Genomic DNA, 14,957 nt, shown 5'->3' on the forward strand with positions numbered 1-14,957 from the left:
CCTACAAGTGACCCTGACCATTTTTCGGGGTCCCAGTGGCAGCTGGAGAGCAGTGGCATCGCCCAAACACAGGCTTTGGGCAGGCAGGGCTGGGGACAGGAGGAAAACACGGAGCGGTTCAGATGCGTGATTTTTATTGACAAAAAAAAAAAAAAAAAAAACCAAAAAAAAGTTGGTTTAAGACAGTTGTGTGCAGAAGTACCCACGTAGGCAGAAGCTACGGGACCCCCCCAGCCGTGGCACAGGGCACGGGGCTGCCTCTCCCAGTTGGGCACCGTGTGATGGAGGCCCCCAAAACCTTGCTTTCTGCCTCTGTGCCCCCCAAAACGGGCACCCCCGCCCATACCCTCTGCCTACGTCTCCTCTATGTACAGTACAGTGGTGCTCACAGGCGCAGCGCCCGCGGGGCGTGCAGCATGCTCGTGCGTGGAGTGGTCGCGAGTCCTCGTGGCGGGACACTTTAAATAATAACACCAATAATAATAGTAATAACAATAATAAAAAGGGGAGGGGGGGGGAAGGAAGTTAGCCAAAAAACTGTCGGATGCTGGCACGGTGCTGCCGGCGGGCTCAGGACCTGGCACCTCCTCTCGCTCCGTGATTGTCTGGCCCGGAGCAGGGAGCAGTGCTGGTCCAGCCCCGTCGCGCCGGATCCGTCCTCCCCAGCCTCTGCCCCGCACCCAGGAGGTGCCCGGAGGCCACCCCATGCCCCCCAGGAGGGGAAGGAAGAGGAGGAAGCCCCGGGGTCGGCCTCGGTGCACCCCAACCTCACGGGGCAGCGCGGCAGCGGGCTCGGTCTGGCGCGGCCGACAGGAGATGGTCAAGGCACTCGTTGTTGCTCGTGGTTTTGTGATTTTTGTGGTTTTCTTCCCCTAAAAAAAAAAAACAAAAACGGACCAAATGCCAAGGCAACACCCCAGGAGGGCGCAGGATGCGTCCTGGGGCGGCTTCTACCAAAACCTGCCCAGAAAAACCCCTGGAATTGGAGCCCCATGGGCAGAAGAGAGGAGAGGGCCCAGCCCAGGTGCCCCGAGCCTTGCACTTCACGACTGCAGAGAGAAACCTCAAAAAAATCAAAAAAGCAAACCCCGTGGAAAAAAATAAATCAATCCAAAGCAGAGAAACAGGTAAGGGGCTGCTACAGAAAAGCCAGATGTGAAAGGAAAAAAACCACCAAGCCCCCAAAGCTCCCTGCATGATCGGTCCTCAAATAACTGCTGCAGCAAGGGCACGGGCTGGGCTCTCCCTCGGGTGGAGGCGCAGGGTTTGTGTTGCCCAGCGGCTCCATGATTGCCTTTGTCTTGAGCTTTCCAGCATGTCCCAACCCCAGCTGCTTGATTGCCCAAAAGAAAGTGGTTTTAATTACACCACCAGGAGGCTGTGCCCCCTGTGCCCCCTGCCTGTGCCACCGGCACCAGGGAGCATGGTGCTAGCCCTGGAGACCTGAAACTCCCTATCCCAAAAATCCCACGCCTCGCCCGCCGGCGTGAGCAGAGCGAAGACTTTGGGTTTCCAGCTTCTCACCAGAGACGGCAAACGGGGGAACAACAAAAGAAAAAGCACGCTTCGTCCACCTGCTAAAGCCAGCCCCCACCTGCCCTTTTTCTGTTCTGAAAGGGAAGGGAAAGCCTGCTCCGTCCATCGCCACGCGCCTGCTGCCGCACATCGGGGTCACCATAGTCGGGACATGGGTGCTGCAGAGGGACCGGGCTGCCGCTGTGCGGGTCTCAGCTGCCAGATGCGTGCTGCCACCCACCCCAAATTTCTCCTAACCTTGGGCAAAGAGCGCCCAGGACGCCGGCCCCGACGCAGCGGGGTTGGCACGGTGGCGTCCCTGAGCCAGCGTCCCCACGGCGCAGCCCGATCTCAGTGCGCCGCAGCGGGCTCCAGCAATGGGACTGCGAGAGTCCAACCTCCCCTTCCCGGGGCCATGGGATTGCAGCCGCAAAGGGACATCACCAAGTGAAGGGGGGAGAAAAAAATCAAATTAAAGGACGAAAGCAGCGGCGGCTTCCACGCCCGGGGACAGGCAGAGCCGGAGGAGGTGGCCGTCGGACACCAGCACGGTGGCACGGCCCGGCTGCGCCCTCGGGGGCTGATTGTCACTTTGCCCTTGGCTCGGGCGCTCCCCGAAGTCGCCGGGCTTCAGGTTTTTTTGTGTTTTCTTTTTGTTTGTTTTCATTTTAAAAAGAGCAGCATTTGGTTTGACTGTAAAGAGATGCAAGTTGGGCGCTCCCGCCAGCCTGCCGGGCGCTGAGTGCGTCTGTAAATCCTCGCTCGGCTGAGACGGGTTCCTTAATAACAATAATATTAAGTAAAAACCCCCAGAACAACAAAAAGTCTCCTTTTTCGCTCAAAACCTGATTGGTCACAGGCACCGAGTGCCACCTGGGGCAGCTCCATTGGGGCCGCGCTGCCAGCCAGGGGCTGCTGGCGAGCACCCACGGGTGCCGGGGGGCCACCCGCTGCCGGCCGGGCACTGAGCCCCGCTCCTTGGCGTGGGTGAGCTGGAGGACGCGCCGCCGTCCGGCCCTCAGTTCCCCCGGTAGACCTCGATCCTGCTGGTTTTGGCCAGCATGTCGATGATGTGCGCCTCGAAGTCGGCGTCGTGCACCCCGGTCTTCCTGAACTCGCCGGCGTAGCGGTTGTTCTCCCAGTAGTGGTGCCAGTTGCCCCGGCTGTCGGCGCCGAACCCGAAGACGTTCACCTGCGGGGCGAGAGTCAGCACCCAAAAATAGAATAAAATAATAAAAAAAAAATTAGCCAGCCCTGCGAGGTGTGGGAACAAAAGCCACCTCCCGGCAGGCGTCCCCGTGCCACCGCCACCCACCTCGTCGCAGACGTGCAGGGCGAAGAAGAGCACCAGCATGCCGGTGGAGGGGTAGCGCCCGTGGTGCTCCGTCCAGCGGTCGTGGATGTACTTGAAGAAGGCAGGGTTGTAGATCTGCACCTGGCGGGGAGGGGAGAAGGGATGCTGGCTTGAGCAGCCTGGCACACCGTGTCTGTCCCCGCCCCCGGCGCAGAGGCACGGTGCTGTCCTTACCTTTTCCTTGTCCACCCGCAGGAAAGGCTTCACAGGCGCGTAGGTGCTGAGGAGAAAGCAAGAAAAGCAGAGGGGATGGAGGAGATGGGATGGAGGAACCCAACGAGCCCCAGCCGTGAGCATTCGCCACTCCCAGTGTGGGACAAAAAGGCCCCAAGGCGATGCCACCTCTGTGCGTGACGTGAGGGACGATGACGGCGGTGCCACCGGTGCTACTGGGTACTTACAACCTGATCTGGCCGGTGGAGAGGGCGCTGGCAATCCAGAGCAGGTCCAGGGTCTTGAAGGGCACCAGCACGAAGCTGACGTTGGCGGGCAGGTTCTTGGCACTCTCGGGGTACATGAAGTGGTGCGTGGTCCGGCCGCCCACGTCCCCCTCAAAGCCCACCGTGGGCGCCTGGTTCATCCTGGGGACAGAGGCAGGCGCTGGGGCGAGGAGGGGCCGAGCGAGCCCCCCAGCCCTGCCATGGGGGGTCCCGCTTTTAGGCCGCATTTTCTCCTCCCAGACCTCACCTCATGATGAAGTCGTGCCCGTCGATCTCGGGCCCGTAGCCAGAGCCGCGCAGGTTGCCCGAGTTGCCCACCACGGCGCAGCGCCGGCAGTGGCGCGGGTCGCGCCAGCGGTAGGGGTTCTCGCCCGGCACGATCTGGAAAAGCTTGCTCAGCACCTCCTGCGTGTTGTGGGACTTGAACTGGGGCTGCAGCATCTGTGGGGTGACAGGGAGGGCGGCGGTGGGGCGTCAGGCAGGGGGCAGCACCAGCAGACCCCTCCCCACCGCTCCGAGACAGCGCTGAGTGTGGGGGGGCTTGGCAGTGCGGAGATGCCGCAGGATCCCGAGCGGGGGGAAAAGCAGGGTGGTGAGCAAGGGAGGGAAGCTGCAAGTGGGGAAAGGATTAAAAAAAAAAAAAAGTCAAAAATAGGGGAAACGAGGCCCAAAATGCTGGGCCTGCCCCACGTGGCAAATAAATCAGCTCGGAGCCACTCGGTGGCCATGGATGCAGGGACGAGGCGCTGCCCAGAGGAGCTTCCAAAGCACTTTGGACCCCGCACCCTGCGGGGACACTCACCATCCACCACCGCTGGACGTCCGGCGGCAGCTCCATGTTCTCCTTGGTCCACACCGGGGAGACGCGGCCGTCGTAGCGGCTGTCAAACCAAGCCGCCGCGGCGTCGGCGGCGTCCTCGGGGCAGCGGCGGCAGGCGCAGCCCCTCGGGTACAGCCCCCCGTGGCCGAGCCGCCGCACGCCGGCGTAGCCGGGCACCAGCTTCACCCGGTGGATGCCGCCCAGCCCGCCGGGGTCCAGGTAGGCGATGCTGTGGTGGGAGTAGGTGAAGAGCACGGACATGACGAAGACGAGGAGGAAGGCGGTCGAGAGGAAGCAGAGGCGCAGCGAGCACTTCATGGCGGGTGGGTGGGCACGGCGGGCGCCGCTCGCCTGGCATAGGGCTGGGGCGCGGGGCGGGCGCGGGAGGGGGCCGGCAGGCACGGGGTGGAGGCAGGCGGCCGGCGGGGCTCCCTGTGGGGTGCAGAGACGTGGGTCACCATGGGGTGGGGGCACAAAGCCCAGCCTGCGAGGCCTCGGGTGCCAGGGGGGCTTTGCACTGCTATGGGGTGGGTTGGAGCACCCTTACCTGCCAGGGCGCAGCTTTCCATCCGCCTGGCGCGGCGTGGCACGGCGCAGCACGGCTCGGCACGCCGGGCTCAGCCGTACCTCCGCGTCCCCGTGACTCTGCAGGCTCGGGGACCCGTCCCCAGCTGGCTCCAGGCTGCGGCAGTGCTCATCGTCCCTGCGCCAGGACACCTCGGGGACAGCAGCCTGCAGCGGGAAGGGGGGGACGTACGTTGGACCCGGGATGCTCCCCACAAAGCCCTCGTGGGGATAAGGGTAAGAATCGCCCCGGCACCGCGGCCGATCGCTTTGCAGAGCCAGCTGGGCGCTGGCGGCACCCTGCCCGAATTATTAACCCGCTTGCAAATATTTGCCCAGGCTGCGAGAGGAAGGGAACCGGCGAGCATCCTCCCGCCCTGGCGCTCCGTGGGCATTTCCCCGCCCGCAGCCGGGGGTGAAGGCGCCCTGCAGGGGCGTTTCTACAGAATTAACGCCCGAAGCAACCAGCCCTCGGTGAGCAGGGCATCGTGGCCACGGCGCACCCATGGGTGCCACCTGCCCTGGGCGCCCCAGAGAGCGTCGCCCATCGCATCGTGATGGGGTCACAGCGGTGCCCGATGTTTGCAGCAGGAGGAGGAAGGGAGAACCGGGGTTTGGGCCCGACAGCGCGCCGAGCGCCACGTGGCGAGCCCCGGCCAGGGTTCAGGAAGCGGGATGGCGGCGGCACCGCGAGCCAGCCTCTCGCCCGTCAGCTCCGCCGGCGCTTCTCTCCGGGACCTTCCGCTCGCAGCGCAGCACGAAGCCTTGCCATGGGACCCCACCGAGGGCAGGACGGGAGAGGAGGAGGGGGGGTGCTGAGCGCCTGCGGACATGGGTGCGGGGTCCCACCAGGGGGTCCCACCATGTCAGGGCCCACAGGACCACCAGGTTGGGTGCCACCAAGTTGGGTCCCACCAAGCCACTGGGTCAGGTCCCACCAAAGCTACTGGGCTGGGTCCCACCAGGTCGGGTCCCACCACGCTGTCGCGTTGGGTGCCACTGGACTGGGTCCCACCAAGCAACCAGCGTTGGGTCCCACCAGGTCAAGTCCCAACAAGTCACCAAGCTTGGTATGACCCGGTCGGGTCGCACCAAGCCACGGGGTTGGGTACCACTGCATCAGGTCCCACCAGGTCAGGTCCCACCAGGCCATCAGGTTGGGTCCCACCAAGTCGGGTCCCACCACGCCACCGGGTCAGGTATGACCGGGTCATGTCCTAAGGCACTGCGTTGGGTCCCAGGGGCTCAGCTCCCACCAAGCCACAGGGGCGGGTCCCACCAGCTCAGGTCCCACCAAGCCACAGGGTCGGGTCCCACCACGTTGGGTCCCACGGGCTCAGCTCCCACCAAGCCACAACCCTCACCCCGCAGGCAGGCAGCAGCCACTCAGAGCAGGGGCTCAGCACCTCCGGCACCCCCCCAGCACCTCCTTTCCCCTTTTGCCCCCCACGCGCTGTACCCGCTCCGTCGCCCCGAACACCCGCGGGGAGCCCAGGGCCGAGCACGCCGGCGCCGCCACGGTTTGGCCGCGGGGCCGGGGAGCAGAGGTGGCGTCGCCGGGGGGCCGCGGGCTTCCTCCGGGAAGAGGAAACGTGCCGGGGCCTCGCTGCTCCGCGGCCTCCCCCCGGCCTCCCCGCCGTTTGGCCCCAGTGCGGGCACCCCAAGGGGGGGGTGTCCGTGTCCGGACGCCCCCGTCCCCGTTGAGGGCCACTGTGTGAGCCTCGTCACCCCGTTAATTAGCACGACGGGTGCCAAAAGGGGATGTGGGGGGCACCCGCAGGGGCGCTGCGGTGGTTTCGGAGCCCCGACCCCAAAAAACAACGGGGGGGGGGGGGGTGCATGGTGGGGGGGTGCTGGCCCCCCCGGGTGACACGGGTGTCCCCAGGGACGCTCGCACCATCCCCGTGCTCACCCCCCCATACCCGTTTGTCCCCCCACAACCCCAGCACCCCCCTGAACCCCCCCCGGACCCCCTCAGCCCCTCGCCCGCCCCGGGGGGGCTCCGGGCGCTCTCCCACACGGACCGGACGCCCACCCCCCGTCCCCCCGTTCCCCCCCTCCCCTCCCAACCTCCCCAGCCCCACACCCGGGGGTCCCCCCCGATCCCCCCCCGGCCCCCCCCCGGCCCCCAGCCCCACCTGGCTCCGCTCCGGGCCCCGCCGCCGCCGCCCCCCCCCCCGCGCCGCGCCCTCCGCGGGGCCGGGCCGAGCCGAGCCGCGCCGTGCGGGGGGTGGGCCCGGCAGGCTGGGAGCTGTAGTCCGGGGGGGTTGTGGGACTTGTAGGAGCCGGGGCGGCGCCGGGACCCCCCGGTACCGCCCGGAGCCCCCCGGTACCTCACGGAGCCCCCCCCGGTGCCGCCCCCCGGTGCCCCCCCCCCCCGCGGGCACTGGGCAGCCCTGGCCGTGTTTCCGTCAGGCCCCGCCACCCCCTGACGCAGTGCTGTGTCTGTTTGGGACGTTTTGGGGCAGACCGCTCTCCATGAGCCATTTTGGGGCAGAATACTCGAAAACCCCTATTTTCACCCCTAGCAGACCCCCGCCCCCCCAAAACTTGGTCGCTGCGCCTTTAAGCAGCCCTCCCGCGGTGCGCGCTGGGAGCTGTAGTCCGGCGCGGGCCTCGCCCCCGGGCTGCGCGGCGCGTGGGCGGGGCGCCGCCGGACTACAGCTCCCAGCGGGCACCGCGGCGGCGGCGCCTGAGGAGGGGGCGCCTGAGGCGAGGCGAGGCTGAGGCGGCGCGATGGCGGCGGGGGGCGGCGGCTGGGCCGCGGTGGTGCTGACCTGCCGGCGCGGCGGCTCCGTGCCGGCCCTGTGGCGAGGCAAGCGGCGGGGCCGGGGCTGCCGCGCCGCCGGGGGGCCGCGGGGAGCCGGCCCTCAGCGCCCCCCCCCTCCCCTCGCCCGGCAGAGCTGGAGCTGAGGCGGCGCCGGGGGGCGCTGGGCCCGGAGCCCCCCCTCGTGGCGGTGCTGGAGGACCCCTGGACCCGCTTGGGCAGCGGCGGGGCCACCCTCAACGCCCTGCTGGCGGCCGCCGAGAGGCTGAGTGCCAGGGCGGGGGGCACGGTGAGGGGGGGCGGGTGGGGAGGGGCAGGGGGGAGGGGGAGGGTCTGGGGGGGAGGGGTCCCCGGGGGGAGAGGGGCACGGGGGTGGAGGGGGGGGGCATGTGGGGAGGGGCAGGGGGAGAGGGGGGGCCTGGGGGAGGTCCCAGGGGAAAGGGGGAGGTTCTGGGGGGGGGTTCCCTGGGGGGAGAGGGGCACAGGGGTGGGGGGTGGCCCTGGAGGAGGGGGGGTCTTATGTGGGGAGGGGCAGGGGGAGAGGGTGTCTGGGGAGGGGTGTCTGGGGGGGAGGGTCATGGGAGGGGGGCCTGGGGGACGGCCTGGGGGGGGGGCTGGGGGAGAGGGGCACACAAGCATGGGGAGGGGGTGCCAGGGAATGGGGGGGGGGGGAAGGTCCCAGGTGGGGAGGGGCACGGGAGAGGTCCAGGAGGGAGGGGGAGGTCCTGAGGTGGGGTCCCAGGGGGAGGCTGGTCCTGAGGTGTGAGGGGTTTTTTTTGGGGGGGAGGAGGGGTCCTGGGGGGAATTCTGGGGGGGGGGTGGTCCTTGGAGGGTGGGGGTTTGGGGGTGAGGTCTGAGGGGAGGGAGGTCCTGAGGGGGGAGTACCAGGAGTGGGTATTGGGGAGGGGGTTCCTGCATTGGGGGAGACCTTAAGGGGGGGGGGGTCCTGGGGGTCCCCACTGCCGACTGCTCCCCGCTCTGCCCCCCCCAGGTGGTGACCTCCGACGTCCTGAGGGACGCCCGGATCCTCGTGCTGCACATGGTGAGGGGGGGCTGCAGATGGGGCCCCCCACCCATCTTGGGGACCCTCCGCCCCCTGGCTGAGAGCCGGGGCTGCCCCACACACGTAGCCCCCCCACACCCCCTCCCCTGTTCTCTCCCCCCCCCACCCAGGGCCGTGAATTCTCCTTCGACGACTGCGGCCGGGCCTTCACCTGCCTGCCCGCGGAGGACCCCGACGCCCTGGCCGAGGCCCCGGTGTGCAACCTGGACAGCCTGCTGCACACCCTGACGCACCGGGTGCGTGCGGCACGGGGTCACCCCGGCACCAGCGTGGGCCTGGGGCACCTTTGGGTGCCGCCAGCGGGGTGACAAGGGCGCTGGGTGCCCCCCAGGGGGGCTGAGCCCCTTCCGAGCCCCCCCTGGGTGCACGGCCCTTTTCTCGGCAGCTCTGCGTGGGCTCCCCGCCCGGCGTGTGGGTGTGCAGCACCGACATGCTCCTCACCGTGCCCTCAGCACCAGGTGAGTGGGCGCCAGCCCTGCCCCCAGCGCCCGCTTGGGCTCGGGACGGGCTCGGCTGGCAGCAACGCGGCCGGTTTGGCTTCTGCCGCGCACCCGTGCCCGGGCACCCGCTGCTCAGAGCGCACCCGGGCTGCCCAGGGCTGAGCGCACCCACGGGTGGCACTCAGAAGGGCTCGGGGGCGGTCGGCAGCATCCGTTGTGGCTGAGGCCGGGCGCTGCTGCCGCCGTGGTTGCTGGTTTTTGGGTGGCTGTGTGGGGCTGGGCGCCACCAGCGGGCACTGGTTCAAGTCCTCGTCCCCAGGCATCGACTGGGACGGCTTCCGGGGCGTCCGAGTGATCGCCGTGCCCGGCAGCCAGGCCTACGCCAGGAACCACGGGGTGTACCTTGCCGACGAGCAGGTCGGTGGCAGTTCTCATGGTATCACCGCCCTGGAGCCCCCTCGGAGGGGCAGGGGCTTCCCACTCCCTTCCCCTGCCCTGGGGGGTCTCTGTCCCCTTGTCCCTGTGGGATCTGTTTGGCATGGGGTGCTGCAAAATGCTCATCGGAGTTGTCTTTCTCCCAGGGGCTGGTGCACGACATCATCTACAGAGGCACGGAGGCCCAGATCCAGCAGTGTGCGGGGCCCGATGGCGCCGTCCCGCTGGTACGTCCCTCATGCCACCTCCACTCGTGCCACCTGCCCGCCCCGGCGAGGGACAGGGCCGGCACGGCCTCGGCCCCGCTGCGCCCCCGCAGGTCTGCGGCGTGGTTTTCTTCTCCTCGGACGCCGCCGAGCAGCTCCTGGCCACCCACGTCATCCCGCCCCTGGACGCCTGCACCTACATGGGGCTGGACTCGGGGGCACCGCCCATCCAGGTGACCCCCTCGGGGGTGACGGGACACCCGTGGGTCCCCTGCTTGCAGCGGGGCTGTACGCGGGGCGTCCCTTCTGTCCGCAGCTCTCCCTCTTCTTCGACATCGTGCTGAGCATGGCGCGGGGGGTGACGGAGGAGGACTTCGTGAAGGGCGGCAGCGACGCCAGCGCGAGGAGCGCCCGCTCCGTGCTGTGGGCATCTCTCCGCGCCTTCCCTCTCAGCATGGGTGAGCGGCGCTGCGGGGGGACGTGCGACGTGACCTGGTCCCCTGACTGGGGAGAGATTTGGGGTCAGGGCCTGGCACCAGCCCTTTCCCCGGGGAGGAGGGGAGCAGGGAGGGCTGCTGGGGAGGCCGGGAGCGCCTCCCGGCCCCGTGTTTGTGCTCAGCCTGCCGCCAGCTCTCCTGGCTCCCCGCAGCCTGCATCCCCGACGCGTCCTACGACTACCTGACCGCGTCTGCCAGCGACCACATCCGCAGCCTGACGCTCCTGCCCGGCTCCGCCAGCCACCTCCGCTTCTGCAAGGCAGCCCACTCCCAGGCCGACGTAGGTCCCGCCAGCCCCGCTTCGCTCTCACGCACGCTTTTTTGGGGGGTGTTACTCCCCGCTGCGTGGCCGGACCCTGGTGTCCCCGTGTCCCCCTGCAGCAGCCCTGGCTCCTGGAGGACGGCTCCTCGGTCACCAACAGCCTGCTGGAGGGAGCCGTGCGGCTGGCGGCCGGCAGCGCCATCCAGCACTGTCACCTCCAGGTGCGTGGCCCTGGGGGACTCGGAGGGGACCCACTGCTGCCAGTTTTGGGGCACCCTGCCCATTCTGGCTGCCTTTTTGGACCCTGGAGGCTGGCTCCCGGCCTGAATTTCTGCAGTCTGTGTCCCCACGGCCCCGTCGGAGCACGATGTCCCACCCCAGCGCCCGGCTTTTGCTGACCACAGCGTGTCTGCTGTGGTGTCTGTTCCCTTCCGAGGTCGGGGGCTGCTCTGGGGGGCTGCTCATGGTCCTGATGCTTCCTCCGCAGGGTCCCCTGGAGATCGGCCCCGGCTGCCTCCTCTCGGGCCTCACGGCGGGCTCCTCGCCAGCCCTGCAGGGCTGCCCCCTGCGCGACGTCGTCCTCCAGGGCCACCACGTCCGGCTGCGGGACCTGTCCTGCCGCGTGTTCACGCTCAGCGGCCGCCTCGACGACTGGCAGGTGCGGGGACGGCGAGGTGGCACGGGACTCCCCGTGGGGCTGGGGTGTAACCGGCCCCCCCGTGTCCCCCCCAGAGCCCCGCTGAAGGTTCCACCTACCTCAACGTGCCCTGGGCCGAGTTTTTCCGTCGGACGGGCGTACGGTAGGTGCCACGTGCTCAGGGCAGGGGACGCGGCTGCCCTGGGGTTCCGGTGCCACCCCACGCCTCTAAGGCTGCAGCAGGAGGCATCGCAGCCACCTCACCCCCTCCTCCCCACCTGAAAGCTGCCCTCGAGCCCCGGGGCGGTGCTGATGGGCTCTCCCTCATCCAGGGAAGGCGACCTTTGGGACGCCGAGACGCCGCGGAGCAGCCGCTGCCTGCTCAGCGCCCGGCTCTTCCCGGTGCTGCACGCCTCCGAGGCGCTGGGGCTGGAGGACGTGCTGTGGCTGCTGGCCCTGGTGGCGGGGCCCGGCGGGCGGCTGGCGCGCTGGCGGGCGGCCTGGCGCATGTCCTGGCAGGAGCTGCTGCCCTGCCTGGACAAGGAGGCCGAGCTGGGCTCCCGCCGGGCCCTCTTCTTCCTGCAGGGCCAGCGCAAGGTGCGGCGGGTGCTGCTGGGGCGCCAGGACGGCAGCCTCCTGCCGCTCATCCGCAGCGCCGTCCACGAGGGCTACCACGAGGCCGTGCTGGGCACGCTGGATGAGGGTAAGCGCGTGGCAGCCCCGCTGCAGGAGCCTCCAAGAGCGTTCAGTGAGGCAGGGTGGGTGCGCGCCACGCAAATCCCTCTCCCCTGGGGTCAGCTTGTCGCAGAAGCGGGCTGGGTTGGAGTGACACACGACCTCCTTTTGTATTCCAGTTGCCTCCACGGCCGACGACGCGGGTGTTGCAGCCCGGGCGCTCGCCTGCATCGCCGATGTGCTGGGCTGCCTGGCACACGGGGAGGGGGGCTTGCGCAGCGGCCCCGCGGCCAACAGCCGGTGGGCTTCGGCGTTCAGGCGCCTGGAGAGCGGGGACATCGCCGGCGGCGTGCGGGAGCTGGCAGCCGAGCGGCAGAAGTGGATGAGCGGGTGAGGCAGGGGCTGGCGCGTGGCTGCCGTCCCACCCCGGGTGTTGGCAGGCTCGGCGGTGGGCTCAGGGCCGCTCTTTTCGCAGGCCGGACCTGCTGGTGAGAGCGGCCCGGCACTACGAGGGCGCCGAGCAGATCCTGGTCCGGCAGGCGGTGATGTCCTCCTGCCGGTTCGTCACCGTGCGGCCGGCGGAGCTGCCGCCCGTGGGGTGCTGGGTGCAGGCCGTGTGTCCGGCCCGCCTCGACCTCTCCGGTGAGTGTTTCCAGCCCGGGGCGGGCTCGGTGGGGCGGAGGGGACGGAAAAGGAGCTGGGACTGACGGCGTGCCTCGGCTAGGGGGCTGGAGCGACACCCCCCCGGTCACCTATGAGCACGGGGGGGCCGTGGTGGACGTGGCGGTGCTGGTGGACGGGTGCCGGCCCATCGGCGCCCGCGTGCGGCGCATCCCCGAGCCGGAGCTGCGCCTCGTCAGCCTGGGCGGCACGCTGCGGGGCGAGGCGGTGGCCGAGCTGGTGTGCCGGGAGCTGGAGGACTTGAGGGATTACTGCCAGCCCCACGCCCCAGGTGAGGTGGCACCAGCTCCCCTGGTGTCCCTGAGCTGCTGGGAGCGACCCGCTCTGCTCCTACACCTCCTCTTGTTGGGGGTGGTGTGGGTGTCGGAGCTGGTGGTGCAGCAGACGCCAGCTTTAATCTCCCTTTATTTCCAGGGGCCTTGCTCAAAGCTGCCTTCATCTGCACCCAGATCGTGCAGTTCCCCTCGCAGGAACCCCTGCGGGCCCAGCTGATGCGGAGCTTCGGGGGCGGCTTTGAGGTGCACACCTGGTCCAAGCTGCCCCACGGCTCCGGCCTCGGTACGTCCGCGAGGAGGGGGCTGGCGTCTGTGTCCCCCCCTCGTCGCCCTGACCCTGCCCGTGCTCCCCGCAGGCACCAGCAGCATCCTGGCGGGAGCGGCGATGGCCTCGCTGTACCGGGCGGCTGGGAAGGCTGCGAGCACCGAGTCGCTCGTCCACGCCGTGCTGCACCTGGAGCAGAGGCTGACCACAGGTAGGGGCCGGGGGGAGCCCCCGGCCTTTGGGGTGGGGGCCGGGCGGAGGCTGAGCCCCCCCTGCCCTGCAGGCGGAGGTTGGCAGGACCAGGTGGGCGGGCTGGTGCCCGGCATCAAGATCGGGCGGTCGAAGGCGCAGCTGCCGCTCCGGGTGGAGGTGGAGGAGATCCCGGTGCCCGAGGGCTTCGCCCGCACCCTCAGCGATCACTTGCTGCTGGTGTACACGGGGAAGACTCGCCTGGCTCGCAACTTGCTCCAGGTAACTCCGCTCCCCCTCGGCCGTCCGAGCCTGTCCCCTTCAGCACCGCCCCTGAGCCTGGCCTCCCGCAGGACGTGGTGAGGAACTGGAACGCCCGGCTGCCCTCCGTCGTGCAGAACGCCCACGTGCTGGTGAGCAACGCCGAGGAGTGTGCCCGGGCCTTGAGGCAAGGTGGGAGCCCCTTCCCTGCGTCGGGCTGGCCCTTTTAACGACTGAAGCAGCACAAACGCCCCCAGGAGCGGCCGTGCTGGATTCAGGGGCACACACTAGGGTGGTGCAGGCTCGGGGAGCTGCAGCAACTTCACGTCCTCCCCCCAGGCTCACCCGCCTGCTACAGGCAGTGCCCCGAAACTTAAGCTAAGACCTGGAGGAAGCGGGGCTGGAAGTGTCCCCGCAGGGCACGCAGCGTCTGGTTGCTTTTCCTGGGTCATCTGCTGGGCCTGGGGGCAGGCCCGGCCTCGAAGTGGATTCAGTTGGTGTTGGGCTGCTGGGCTGCAGCGGAAGGGAGGCCGGAGCATTAAAACAAGCAAATTCTCCCCTGGGGAGGGTTAAAAATGAACAGCGAAGTGACGGTCCTGGGGCATCCTGCTCGGCAGGCAGAGGGCTGGGGCAGAGAGGCGGCAGAACTCAGCTCACTGGGGGCACGGCCAGGTTTCTGCCCCCCAGGAGGACAAAAACTGAGCAATTTGTTGTTTTTTTTTGCCATGTTTTCTTGACCTTCCTCCTGCAGGTGACCTGCCGCTCGTCGGCACGTGTCTGGACCGCTACTGGCAGCAGAAGAAGCGCATGGCCCCTGGCTGCGAGCCGCTGGCTGTCGGGCGCATGATGGGTGCCCTCCGGCCCTACGTCCACGGGCAGTGCTTGGCCGGGGCTGGCGGCGGTGGCTTCCTCTACGTCCTCACCAAAGCCCCGCGGCAGAAGGAGGCTTTGCACCAAATTCTGGCCAAAACTGAGGTAAGGAAACACTCCCAGCCCCTCGGGTGCGAGAGGGGGTTGCTGCCGAAGCTCAGCAGCACGGGTGGGTTGCTGACAGGGGTGAGCCCCTCAGGAGCTCTCCTCCTGCCCACTTCGCTCTTTTTTGTTTTCCAGGGGCTGGGTAACTTCAGCATCCACAGCATCGAAGTGGACACGGGGGGTGTCTCGGTGGAGGTTGTGGGATGCGAGCTGGATGGCAGCGCTCCTCCGGGGGAGGACGCGGCTGTGTGAGGGCCTCAGCTCTGCCCTGCTCATCGCCGACACGCGGGGCTGAGGAGCCAGCGGCCATACGCAGCAGGAACGTTCCCCTCAGGGCTGCCCGCTCCCTGACGGGGCTGACAGAGCCCAAAGGGCCCCGGGGCTGCACTGAGCTGGGCAGGCAGAAGGCCCTGCTGGAAGGACAGGCTGCTGGGGGCACAGCTGGCACCCAGCCCCATCTGTGGGTTGGAGTTTTAGCAGTCTCTGAAGGGACCTGAGGGTTGGTGATGCCGCCTCCAGCAGGAGGAAGGTGAGTGTTCCTGCCAGGCCCTCCTGCGCTGCTCCCCCAGCAGCAGTGCCCCCCCCCAGCCCTGGGTGTGGAATCGCATCCCCCTCCCCAGCTGAGGTTATTTCTGC

General features: G+C 68.6%; 2 protein-coding genes across 6 annotated transcripts; one reads left to right on the plus strand and one right to left on the minus strand.

Moving 5' to 3' along the window:
- Positions 1-117: 117 nt before the first annotated feature.
- Positions 118-6,982, minus strand: ST3GAL2 (ST3 beta-galactoside alpha-2,3-sialyltransferase 2). 2 transcript variants are annotated; one of them, XR_014589132.1, is made up of 9 exons: positions 6,832-6,982; positions 4,677-4,861; positions 4,112-4,561; positions 3,557-3,750; positions 3,271-3,450; positions 3,044-3,089; positions 2,831-2,950; positions 1,774-2,707; positions 118-872 (listed from the first exon to the last, which is right to left on the minus strand). XR_014589132.1 is itself a non-coding variant. In XM_083851911.1 (8 exons), exons 3-8 carry the CDS (start codon positions 4,445-4,447, stop codon positions 2,534-2,536), a joined length of 1,050 nt encoding a protein of 349 aa, XP_083708037.1. In that variant the 5' UTR covers positions 4,448-4,561; positions 4,677-4,861; positions 6,832-6,982; the 3' UTR covers positions 118-2,533. The 2 variants fall into 2 exon arrangements, 1 of the variants encoding a protein (XP_083708037.1); XM_083851911.1 differs by having other exon boundaries at positions 118-2,707.
- A 372-nt stretch (positions 6,983-7,354) lies between these two features.
- On the plus strand, positions 7,355-14,825 carry FCSK (fucose kinase). 4 transcript variants are annotated; one of them, XR_014589129.1, is made up of 23 exons: positions 7,355-7,508; positions 7,595-7,749; positions 8,452-8,502; positions 8,634-8,759; positions 8,909-8,981; positions 9,283-9,380; positions 9,545-9,625; positions 9,718-9,837; positions 9,921-10,062; positions 10,254-10,381; positions 10,483-10,584; positions 10,851-11,021; positions 11,096-11,163; positions 11,333-11,703; positions 11,855-12,065; positions 12,151-12,317; positions 12,400-12,627; positions 12,771-12,914; positions 12,988-13,107; positions 13,180-13,367; positions 13,439-13,498; positions 14,098-14,321; positions 14,457-14,825. XR_014589129.1 is itself a non-coding variant. In XM_083851892.1 (23 exons), the coding sequence occupies exons 1-23, from the start codon at positions 7,430-7,432 to the stop codon at positions 14,571-14,573; spliced, it is 3,264 nt and encodes a 1,087-aa protein (XP_083708018.1). In that variant the 5' UTR covers positions 7,355-7,429; the 3' UTR covers positions 14,574-14,825. The 4 variants fall into 4 exon arrangements, 2 of the variants coding, with proteins under 2 accessions (XP_083708018.1, XP_083708019.1); XM_083851892.1 differs by having other exon boundaries at positions 13,439-13,538; XR_014589130.1 differs by lacking the exon at positions 13,180-13,367 and having other exon boundaries at positions 13,368-13,498.
- Positions 14,826-14,957: the final 132 nt, after the last annotated feature.

The sequence above is a fragment of the Anser anser genome, assembly GCF_964211835.1.
Source record: "Anser anser genome assembly, chromosome: 11".
Lineage (NCBI taxonomy): Eukaryota > Metazoa > Chordata > Aves > Anseriformes > Anatidae > Anser > Anser anser.